The sequence below is a fragment of the Meriones unguiculatus genome, chromosome 16, assembly GCF_030254825.1.
Source record: "Meriones unguiculatus strain TT.TT164.6M chromosome 16, Bangor_MerUng_6.1, whole genome shotgun sequence".
Lineage (NCBI taxonomy): Eukaryota > Metazoa > Chordata > Mammalia > Rodentia > Muridae > Meriones > Meriones unguiculatus.
Window position 1 is genome coordinate 46,014,496 of NC_083363.1, and position 12,788 is coordinate 46,027,283.

General features: G+C 36.6%; 1 protein-coding gene across 50 annotated transcripts in view; it reads right to left on the reverse strand.

The window, feature by feature from the left end:
* Positions 1-12,788, reverse strand: part of Rims1 (regulating synaptic membrane exocytosis 1) — a 479,343-nt gene that overhangs the window by 167,955 nt on the left and 298,600 nt on the right. For 6 of the 50 annotated variants that reach the window (XM_060369786.1, XM_060369777.1, XM_060369784.1 and 3 more), the window contains exon 1: positions 6,980-7,025. The exons of the other annotated variants lie outside the window; for them this stretch is intronic. In XM_060369786.1, coding sequence (XP_060225769.1) covers positions 6,980-7,010 — 31 coding nt within the window. In that variant the 5' untranslated portion in view covers positions 7,011-7,025. Of the gene's footprint in view, positions 1-6,979; positions 7,026-12,788 lie in introns of those variants that run through there. 50 annotated transcript variants of the gene reach the window in all.

A 12,788-nucleotide genomic window follows, 5' to 3' on the forward strand; every position in this document is an offset into this window, starting at 1 on the left:
AAAAAATAACATCTAATTTTAATCTGTTGTTTCTTCCTCCCAGATAATAATGGAGTTTGTAAAATACTAAATCCATAAATACTAAAGTTTGTTCGTGTAATTTACATTTCCCTGTTATTGATGATTAAGAAAGGCCCAACAAAACTTGCTCCTAAAATATTTTTAAATGCTTCTTGAGAAAACATTTCTTTGATTACTAATAAAGGATTAAAGATATCAACCGCTGCATTTTAGAGCTTCAAAATGATAATAAATTTGATGATTCTGCTTGTAGAATACATGTAACCATTTGGCTGCGTATTCACTATATACCTCTAAAAACCTAATCCACTGTTATCATTAATAGACATCTCAGTATCCATGTGGGTTCCCTAGTAAGGGGAGAAGACACAGTCTCTGATGTATACTCAGATGCCTGCTTCTTTATCACTTCTTCCTGGTCAGGTGACCTAACCAGCCCACAGAGGAAGAGGATCCAGGCAGTCCTAATTGGACCTGATAGACTAGGGTTAGACAGTAGGGTGGGGGGAGGACTTCCCCTATCAGAGGACTAGGTAGGAGGCATAGAGGAGGAAGAGGGATGGAGGGTGGGACTGGGAGGAGATGAGGGAGGGGGCTACAACTGGGATGCAAATAAATAAATTGTAAATAATAATAAGAAGAAGAAGAAGAAAAGAAGAAGAAATAAAAGCATATCAACGGGCAGCCAAGTTTATACATAGCTATGTTCAAAGTAATTTTGTAATTCTGAGCTTATTTTGTAGGATATTTTAAGGCAGGATAGCTCTCCACAACTTTGAAAAAGAAGCAAATTAAAGACAGTAAGCATAGAGTTTTCATTGTAAGAATTTTCATGCAGTTTGCATTTTCAAAGCACAAATTTATATTCAATTCATAAATAATATGTATCATTTGAGTGGGACATGAATCTTATGTAAACAGAAATAAAATTAAGTCAGTATGATTAGCATATACAATAAGGAGTTAGTATGTATTATTTTGATTCCAAATTTCTGTTGTCAAAGCACAATGGATCCCAATAAAACAAGCCAGTAGTATTAAACATAACTTACTACTTTAGTACTTGCCCAAGTTGAGTATATACATAGTGTGCAAGTATTGAAGGAAAAGTTGTTCATCACAAAGGCATGTACTATGAAGTATTAGCGAAGATGAACTTCATGTTAAGAATACATGTAAGGCATATTCTCACATTATCAGAAGGAATGATGACAACAGAGCTCACAAATTTTAAGACAGACTCTCAGTAACTCTGCATGCTTCCCAACCCATGTTTATAAGTGTGTTTCCATCTCAAGAAACAAGCTGTTCTTTCTAAATAGACTACATGACTGTCACAGAGAAAACATAATCTTCACAGACCTAAAAATCAAAGGCAATATCCACCCTCCTACGTATTTCTTAAACCCCTTAAATGGTTTAATCTTTCCCACTAAACAGCGGTTCTCAAATGGGGGTCACATAACAGATATCCTATACATATCAGGTATGCACATTACTATTCATAACAGTAGGTAAAATTATAGTCAAGGAGTAGCAAGAAAATAACGTTGTGGTTGGGGATCACCACAACAAGGACTATATTTAAGGGTCGCAGCATTAGGAAGGTTGAGGACCACCAGTCTACAACAAAATGTGTGTTGAAATGAACCAAAATGAAGAGAAACTAAACTCTTTAAAAGTAGCACAGGGCAGAAGTAAAATATACAGTCTTCTGAATGTGTGCATGCCATATATGCTGGATTGCAATTCAGGGGTAAGAATGGGATTTTCATTTACATAAGATAAAAAACTACATTCCTAACAGCATGTGCCATGGCTAGTACCACAATAAAGGTCATTTGTGGGGTGTGATGATAAAACCTACTCATCTAAATGTTTTGCAGGGACATTTATTTGAGAAATTTCATTTTATAGACAGGGATTAAAATCTGAAGCTATAAATTGAGTTGTGAAAATACCATTCTAGGTAGTTTGTTTATGTTTTAGTTCTCCTATAGTGGGAAGGTGCCCTGCTCCCAACTTAGATCAGTGGTACTGTATGATAATAAATAAATACTTTGTTATACAGCGAAGTCCTCAATTTCATTTAAGTTAAACAGTCAATTGTAAGAAAGAATATTTTATAGGACTTATTTTTTAGTCCTCAAAGTCAGGTGAGAATACATGCTGTTAAGTGTAACCATTAATCACACGATCTGTAAAATACCAAAGACTATTTTATAAATATACACATGATTATAAAATTAGCAATTGTTACGATTTCATTAATATCTTTCATTATGGACAGTCTAAGTTCCTATGAAAGTAGAAATATCAGTCCTCAGATACGTCTTGGTAACTGCATCCAAACTCCCTAACATCTTTGATGGCCCAAATATTTAAAGGCAAGTTCTATATAAAATCTCAAGTTTGTGTCCCTTGAACTCTAGACCTGAAGCAGGGTCAGAGGCTACTTGAACCATCAGTGTTTAGCAAGACTCTCTTTAATAATGATAAGTATCTTAAAAAACCAACTCAAATTTAATCAAGAAAAATAAATAAATGCAATAAATATAGGCATACACACAGAAGACAGTATTCTGTCTTTGAAGACTTGCATTACCTAGAGCTATTGGGTTTTGTTAGAACAGTTTTTATCTAAATGCATATTAAATAGTCTATACCTATCCTTATATCCACAAAAATTGCAGCTGGCACCTCTCATCAACAAAGCTTCTTTTTATGACAGATGAGACCACCACAGAATCCACAACAGGTCAAAAATGGTGCCCATCCCCAGCTGATACATCTATGACACATTTGTACACCTAAGCCTTCGAGAACATCACAGAAGAAGGAACAGTAAGATTTTGAGAGCTACAGAACCAGGTCTGTTGTAATGTAGTGTCTTCTGTATACACAGGGAGCTGAACTCAAGACACCTTAACAATATGGCTGCCTAAACAAGATCTACATTAATGACAATATCAGTTTCTATTGAATGTCTCTGGGAGAAATTTCACAGTCCCATCTCTAGATGAAGAGCTAGAGGCAATTAATAGCTTCTCAGAGCTATTAAAAGAGTGGAAGATCCACTCTTTTCCAGGAACAATGCCCCTGATAAGTTTTCTAATCCAAGTGGCCATCCCTAAGCATACATACTTACAAATAACAGTAAATGAACTCAACAGCTTATATTTATATATACGTATGTATATAACAATAATAATTGAAGAAGTGGTCATGAATTTTGGGAGTCACCTGAGTAGTTAAAAGGGGGATAGAAATTACATCTATACAGTACGGGTGTATGACATTCTAAAAAATATATAAATGTAGGAATACAAACAAATAATAGAAGTATGGCTTTCCTATGTTTCAGCAGTGTTCTAAATTACCATCAAATGAGGTGAGTGTTTTAAAGAAAAATCTTCATTCTCTTGACATAGCAGCATTATTCCATGTAAGAGATTTTCCCAGAAAGGTGGGAAAAAAAAATTTTACTTTTTATGGAAGCTATTCTCACCTACCCACCCTAAAGGTGTTTCCATCACAAATCATCAGAGAAACATAACTTAAAACAAGCATCAAATGTCAACACTCATCTGTTAAAATGGATCTATATCTTTCAAGGTCAATATGGAAAATATGGAGAAACATTGAAATCTTTGTATGTACTGATAGAAGTTGAAGTTGGTAATGTTACTATGTAAAACAGTAATGGGGAAATCCCTAAAATTACAAACACAGCTGTATGATCTGACCAGAACATTTCATGGGAGATAGCCAAAATACTTGAAAACAGATTCTTAGATAGATAGATAGATAGATAGATAGATAGATAGATAGATAGATAGATAGATAGATAGAACATAGATACATAGATAGATACATAGATAGATTGATAGATAGAACCTACATTTTCATGCATGTTGCATCACCATAACCAGTGCACCATGACACCACTGTCCAAGTGACAGGATAACAGGAAAGGACAATACTCTAGAGGCTTACAATAAAATATTAATGCTTTCAAAGCAGAAAGGCCTGCTGTTGTGGACAAAGCATGGATAGACACAGAACATATTATGTGAAAGAAGCCATGCACAGAAAGATAAATGTGTGGTGTATCATTCAATATAGCAAACTTTGCATAGTCAAACCCAGACACTGAGAGTGATGTGAAGGCTCCAAAGGGCTCGGGAACATGGGGTGATAAACTGCTCCACAGTCAACAGAGTTAATAACACTGCAGGGCGTACTCACAGAGCTGCCTGTTGGGCTATATATGGGCTAGATGTTAAATACTCATTTCACAAAGAGCAGAAAGAGAGTTGGGGGAGATGGAATAATTTTCTAGCATTTTTGGTCATGGTTTCACAGGTGATATGTATCTGTTGCATAAATCAGATAGGTGTGATGTTTCTGTAGACCAATAATGTGGTTTGAGAAACAGAAATTACCTTTTGAAAAAATCCCCTTTGCTCCGTTCTTATCATATAACTAAATGACACTACTCTTCTGCATTGGGCTATAACTTCAGTTATTTAATTGACTTATTTATCTAACTATAACTGACTTACCAATTACTGAGATGATTCAAGTGCATCAACTACTAATCATTACTCTTAACGAAGTGCTGAATTCAAAACTTAGTTTCAGAAATTCATTAGAGTCCACAGGCTCTCCAAAGCTGAAAAACCTCTTGACAATGATCAAATATTTGTCTGAAGGCCTAAAATGCAACTCTGATTTGAAATTTTTTACAAACACACGAAAGGGAATTCAAAAGGAGACTGCTTTGACACATTTATTAAGGGGGTTGCTCTAGCACTTTCTTTCCTTGCTTTAGGAACTGTTTGGTGACTTTGCAAGGAATGGGGAAGGGCATCACCTCCAGGCTCTGGATAATTCAGAAAAACGCAGAAAAAAAATGCAGAACTGAGCATCATGAGCATCTGTGATTCTTTAAGAAGCAGTAGGAGATCATGGACTTCGCATTTTTGCAGTACCAGCAAAAATTCAAATTTTCAATAGAAACAAACATATCTACTTACTTATTTTCTATTTATTACACCAGCGAAATCATCCCTATCAATTTTTACATATTGACATAAAAACTATGAAATTATTTTCCTGCCTCACAGTTTACTTAAGACCTGTCATAACCATAAAATCTCATTATCTCTCAGTTTATCTATTAACATTATTTTATCTAATGAGATTGCTACTTTTTATATATAAAACTTAAAGACAGCAGCTATTTTGCAGTAAAAAGAACAATGCATGTGAAGCCAGGAATTTATGATGATAAACCTAACCCTTAATATTGGGTGCATTACTTGGTGTTCTCTATGCATCTTTAGAAACTCTGTCCTCTATTTTAAAACAGGGATAAGCTACTTTTTATATAAACTATTTCAAGAGTTTGAGACAAATTACATCATCTTTGTCAACTTCTAGCAAACTTATAATTAAAGTTTAATGTATAATAGTTGCATAAATCGTGTTAAAATATGAAATTTTCATATTTTCAGGCAAACAACTATCAACTCATTAAAATAAATGCACCTTAGAAAAATGTTAGAAATCCATTCTGCTTATAAAAATGATTAAATGTTACTGCTAAAGACATCTGATGGAACTTCAATAGTTTTAATTGTATCTTAAATAGTACAGGTATTAGGTGTCAAATACAATTTATTTGTAGTCAGTTTTCAGCTGCCTAGGTGCCTAAGAATTCCTTTCCTAGGTGAGATGCCCAACAACATTAGCTAGCCAGTAACAGAATTAAGTGTTAAGAAGATAATAGTGAAGGAGCCTGGGGATATACCTTGTCAGTAGTGTTTGCCATGTAAACATGAGAAACTAAGTTTGGATTCCCCAGGACACAGACACATGCACACACACTCACACACAGTCACATACACACAACACAACACACACACACACACACACACACACAAAATACAGGCATGGCGATGTATATCAGTACTCCAAATGTTGGAGAGATGAAAATACAAAAATCCCTGGAGATCACTAGATTGTCAGTCTAGCTGAATTAATGAGCTCACTGAAAGACCATGGCTCAGGATAAGGTGGAACTTGACTGAAGAAGACATAGAGACATGGCCTCTGGCCTCCATGTGCCACATACCCACACAAGTTTGTATATACACCACCACCCCACCCCTCAGCCACAGAAGACTTCAATATGTAATATGTAACACAGAGTTGTTAAAACACAGGCAATGAAAAAACATAGAAGGCTGGAGATTTATGTTAAATAATCATAGATATTGAGAAATTAAAACTTATTTGAGAGAGTCAATAATGGTCTTTAGTTCATGTTTCTTTCATGTTTTCTACTATTGAAAGCAATATTAATTTATGTAATGCAGATTTTTGATACCAGAGGATGTTTCAAAGTCCAGATATACCCCCTTAAAGGCCATGATGCTCAAAGAACCCTTACCCTTTGCCTTTGACCTTGATGCTGTGGGATTTGGGGAAATCAATTAAGTCAACTAAAATTTCTGAACTCTTTCATCAACAAAACTCAAACACATACCCATCAACACACCCAAGCATGCATGACACATACAACACTGTGGCTTAGTTTTATGGAATAAGTTTGCTCTTGATATTCAGTTGATCTGTAACGTACGATTGAGAATGACAATACAAGGCATCTGAGAAAATCTGCCAAGGCCATTGATTATGACACAAATATGACATAAATACAGCCTGAGGCGTGATGTCTCAGAAGTCACTATCCCAGAATCTAAACACAGAATAGTGGGTACAAGTGTTGATGATAACTAAATATTGAATAGCTCTGGATAACACATTACGAAATTGACAGTCTCGGGGAACTTTTTTTCTTTTTTCCTAACACGGGCATCTCTTAATACACCAGACTTTGGGAAGTGCTGCACCCAGGAGGAAAATATTATACTGCAACTTTCCAACTGACCAGGCTTCCACATTGACACTGGGCATTCCATTCACGTGGGAGAAGAGGTTGTGACGTGCAAGGCCTCGGAATGACCAGCCAGGACACCCTGTGGAAGAAACCGGGGTTTATTTGTTTTCGCTGTCCGGGGACTGGATGTTAACCACAGGTTTAAGAAACCGCGGTGCTGGACACGTTGACAGCAGTTGCATCGTAATGACAACGACAGAAGCATTCTAGAGGAATCTCTTTGGTAAAGGAAAACGCTACCGTTTTCCTGGACTCAGGCGGCTCAACCCAAACGTTGCCAGCCAACGTTCTGAGTGTCAGATCAAATCCTGCATCCTACCTGCCCCTCCATCTGAAGACATGGGGAGGCCGATACCTTGCCTGCCGTAGGGGTGGTGATGTAAACAGGGTGAGCAGTTGGTGGAATACAGATGAATACTAAGAGCATACATAACGAGAGAAAATGCATGTGAGGGACTCACGCAGCTTACAAGTTATGACAAGCAAAGCATAAGTTCAGTCTGCAAACAGGCAGAAACAGATCCTTTGAAGTCGCAGCCAACCCCCCTCCATGCCCTTTCTTCACCTTTGTGCTTCATTTAATTACATCTTACGTTAATTTAATTTTTCTGCCTTTTTTTTGTCTTGGTTTGGTTAGGTTTTGGTTTTGGAGGGGGTAGGGTTGTTGTTGTTATTGGGTTGTAGTTTGGCTTGGTTTGGTTTGGTGGGGTGGGATGAGCAAACCATTTCTAGATAGGTAAAAGCAATTTCTCTTTAGGTTGGCAGTTCCTTGGATGGCACTGGGAGATCACTAGGTATGAGAATTTTGGAGATTTTTTTTTTTTTTTTGCCTCATCATTGTTCTTGAGAAAATTGCTAAGTGTTCATATTCACAAAAATTCAGAACAGCAGTACAGGAAAGCAGGCTGCAAGGCACTGCAAGGTCACTGGCTTGAGTCTGCAGCTCAGCAAAAGTAGGCAAGGTTTATAGAGGCATGCCCTTTCAGCTGGCCCTCTGAAATGTCAAACCACAAAAGAAATAGAGATGAAGAAGTAACGGACACAAATACACGCATGCACACTGAAAGCATATGTGCCTTATAAAACCACACGACTTAAGGCTAGCCAAAGGATTAGCACTTCATTTGAGATTCAGTTTTTGTAACAAAAACATTAAAAGACTGGGCCAAGCATGTCTTCTCACACCTGTGATGTGGTATTAAGTAAGCTAAGGCAGGAGGATTGCTGTGAGTTCCAGGTCAGACTGGGCTGTAAGACTCCGTCCCCCAAAAAAATCAGTAATGAAAATTAAAAAAAAAAAAAAGAAAGAAAGAAACCAGAAAATGTCACTGAATCATACTTAAAATGCTCAAGATAAGTTCCTCTGTTTCCCCTAGTTGCTCTCCTAGAAGGAGGATGGCCTTTCATTCAAGAACATTGGCAACCCAATCTCTAAATCCTCTGCTGAGATCACAAGTTTACACCATGAAGCTACAATGAGTTGCAGAAAGTACCCAGAAACTCTATTATTTAGTGTACTGCAGCATAATATTCTTGAAATGTTCAACTTAATTTAATAATAACATATAGATGAAGAACATATATATTAATAACATAAATCAAGAACATCAGATAGCAATTAGACTTTACATAGTGTCTCTCAATTAACCAAACTCCATTAGTTGACTACATATCGGAATTAACATAATGCTCTAATGCCTTTCTACTTTTTATGTCCTTTGCCATTACCACACGAGGCAATTTACCTGGATCCTGGTGATGATATGGCTCTTATAATGTGCTGTTGCCCCTGGCTTTATAAAATGTGTGGAAGTCACAGCTCCCTGGTATCAGAATCAGGAAAAACATATGTGTACTTGAATAAATGCTTCTTGGTGTTTACTGTGAAGGTTGTGTGTTCTACAGCCCATAGTACATTTTCTGGAAGCTAACATGATTAAGTTTTTAGTCTAGTGTTCTACCTTTCTTTTCCCAAGGGAGGATTTTATACATTTTAAATTCATCTTCTAGGGATTTTTTTTTTTTATATTCTAGCCAAGTGTTAAGTTTCAAAGTGGGAATTTAAATTTGTTCCTCTGAGTATACACAAGCACTTTAACATATTTATTGTAATATTATTTTCATAAAATAGTTTTTCTTCTTCAATCTACGGATCTCAGACTGTCTTTAATGCAAAGGGAAACAACTGGAGTGAACAAACAGTAGTTTACCTATAGTTTAAAAAGCAGAAGCCCATAAACAAGTTTTCTGCATCTGTTGGGGAAATGGGGTGAAGGAAGGCATCCTATCTGGAATAAAAACATCACAAATTCTAAATCCCTAGACTTTATTCCTTGAAAAGTCCACTAGGCTCTCACTACTAACATTTCAGTCAAAGATGAAGGTTTCTTTGCTATTTAATCCAATAAGATCCTTGACGATGACCCTTAAACAAGAGAAAATGAGAGGGCACAGAAATGTGTGATCCCAACAATGAAAGTTCATGAGAAAGGGATAAAGAAACTTAAGCAAACAGACGAAAAGCCAAAGAACTAAATTGCTTACTAGCCTACCTAACTTCAAAACTGACATTATGCACCACTTTATACACTCAGACGTGAGCGATGCGGTCTCAACAAATGGCTACAGACACAGCTGGATAGAAGGGTAATGTCCTGATGTTAGAACGACATCCATCAGATAACAACTAAAAAGAGCACAACGTGGAAGGAAATAGGCACAATTTCTTATGTGTGTGTAGAAAAATCTACAATTCTAATGGGAAAGATTTTAATGAAAAGAAACAAATAGTAACAATAACTATAAGCTATTTGGTAAAATAGTTACTAACTTACAAACGCCAGCTCTCAATGATGACAGCATTTGTAACTTATATTTTAAAATCCTAAAATTTAATCATTCCTCGTCAACAGATCACTAACCAGAAATATAATAGCCATTGCTCATCATATAATGAATTAGATTCAAGACGTATTAAACAAATGGCATACACATGTTATTTTTCTCCTACTGGGTCTTCTATTTCCTGACATTTTGTGAACAAAGTGCAAAAAAATGGGGGACATGGGGTTAAGTGGCCTATACATAATGTCCTACATTATCAGCAGTCAAAATACCCTTTAAAGGTTCTTAATCAAGCTTAATGCCTCTTAAGCAAAAGCAAAGCAAATAAACAATCTCATCGTAGCTGAAAATCCAGGAGGAAGGTATCAAAGGTCTGAAATTGCAGTGTCAGCAATGCCATCTAATATATCCAGTGACATTAAATGTGAAAATTAAAATTACACCTTGAAACACTGAGCTGAGTGTTAATGCAGTGATAGGAACAGTATTCATTTGTTGTTCTTTTCTGATAAAATGGGGAAGCAGCCTTACCAGGCCACAGAGGAAGACAATGCAGCCACTCCTGATGAGACCTGATAGACTAGGATCAGGAGGAAGGAGAGGAAGACCTCCCCTATCAGTGGACTTGGGGAGGGGCATGCGTGGAGAAGGGGGAGGGAAGGTGGGATCAGGAGAGAAGGTGAGATTGGGAGGGGTTTATGGGGGGATACAAAGTGAAGAAAGTGTGATTAATAAAAAAACCCTTATATCCATTAAAAAAAACTTTATCAAGGGAGATACACTGGGTATTTATAAGGATGGCATGTTTAACTCATTTTTCTAATAAAATATGTGTATCATGTTTGATCTAACACATTTACTAACCTTATAAACTCTACCTGATTTCCTTAAGTTTAGCTGTAATAACTGACAGCAAAACTGAGCCCTAGAAACACAGAAGCCACAAGAAACACTAAACTATTATGATGAAGAGATTTTAATAACCCCTGTGATAAAAAAGTAATTCACATTCATATTTGAAGACATAACTAGAACTTGCCTTACGTTGTTTGTAACCCTGGCTCAGAACAGTACCTGACACATGTGAAGCAAGGCTTCTGCCCCAAGCCACACCTTCAATGTCCACCCCAACATTTACTTTTCCTTTATAGAAAATTAAAGGCTGATCTCAGTTTCAAACTAAAAGCCATACAATGGCACCATAAACTGAGTCTTGCTTTTATTCCAGCTGCTGGGAATATAAGTACCGTTTAGTTTTTTAGTATGCAATGGTTGTTATTCAGCTTTGAGATGTATTTCTGAAGAATTTAAATTGCGATAATCGTTCCAATTTATTTTAATGTCTAAACATTAAGTTTCAGAAGAACTAGATATTGTGCTAGCCTGAATAGTTTCCAGTATTTACTGTTAAAGAGAATAAAATCAACAAATGGCATCCTCTTGCTAGTTGTTATAATTTCAACCAAGAACATAAAGTTATCTATTGGCTTTTCAAAGTGACATATTAATGCTACAATGACAAAATGTCATACACACACACACACACACACACACACTTTTGGTCCTCCAGCAATCTTTGCTTGATGTAACTATTAGAGCACTACATTTGAGGTCAAATACCCACACATACATGCACATCCAAAGCATAAGAAACACAGCCATTGTAGCTCAGCTTTGTTAAGCTAATCAAGACAATTGTCAAGAACATTCAAAGACTGTGTTAAAAGGTCAGAAAAGGCCATTTCAAGCAAAAAATATTACCAAGACCAATTGTTTTCCTTATTAGAAACCATTTGTTTTCATCAATACTCTTCCAGATTAAAGAGCTGCTCAGGGGCCTCTTCCTCTGTGCTGCCCTTATTTATGACTTTCACACTCTCCGTGGATACTTCTGGTCACAGCAAAATCCAACACAAGACAAGACATAACTACAACAACAACAAAAGCAACCAACAAAAGGAATAGACAAACAACAACAAAAGAGAGATTGCTAAGACTAAATGTCTACTCTTTAAGTAAAAGTGGGCTTTGAACTACAGGAATTATAGCACAATGCCAAGGAAGCTTATTGTCAAAATAAATCTAGTCTTCAATGCCATTCTGGACAGAAGGAGGCCCTCACCAAGTGAGCCTTCAAGTACCGATGACATGTGTCATTCTAAAGAAATTGAGGTCTGTTCGAAAATCACCCCGCTAGTCTTGAATTTTCAGTCCTTCGTAATTTCTTTGCTTGAAGCTTACATGCATGTAATCACCACTCACTCAAGTCTTGGAGACGGAAGCCTTGGAATAAATTTACCTTGATAAATGTAATGTATCGAAATAAAATGCTATCACAACTGAAATATAACAGATATTAAATGTATTTTCAAAGCAAGGACAATTTGAAGGCAGTTTTAGGCTCATTTTCTACAGGAATGAGAAATGGTTTATCTCCACATACAGGGCATGCATGTTTCTCACCAATGGACAGCAGCGCTGTGTTTTCACTACTTTAAGATAAGGATTGTAATCTGAGTGGCTTTAGTCTTTTACCCATTGTCCATGAGCACATTTAAGGAAGCCATGCCTTCTTTAAAACTGTAGTTAAAATGTTATGTTCAAAGGTGTTTTACTTCTGAGAGTCTCCAAATTAAAAGCAAACGTTGAGAGGTGCTAAATGAATGAGTGACTTAGATGGAGGCATCGCTCTCCTGACTTGGTGCTTTCTTCTTACGCCATAAAATGATCATTTACTGCAGGTTCTGAGGATTATGCTTTTAATAAGATTCCCACTTAAGATAGACACTTAGGAAACCAAGAAAGTGTACTCAAAGAAAAGGATCTTGGAGATATGTACAGACAGGAAGGCAATTCACCAAAGAAAGCACTTGCAACTGTCTACACTCGAATAAGCCACATTTGTAGAAGTCAGCTAAGGCAAGAAGGATGCTGTAAACAGAGACCTTGGTCTCTC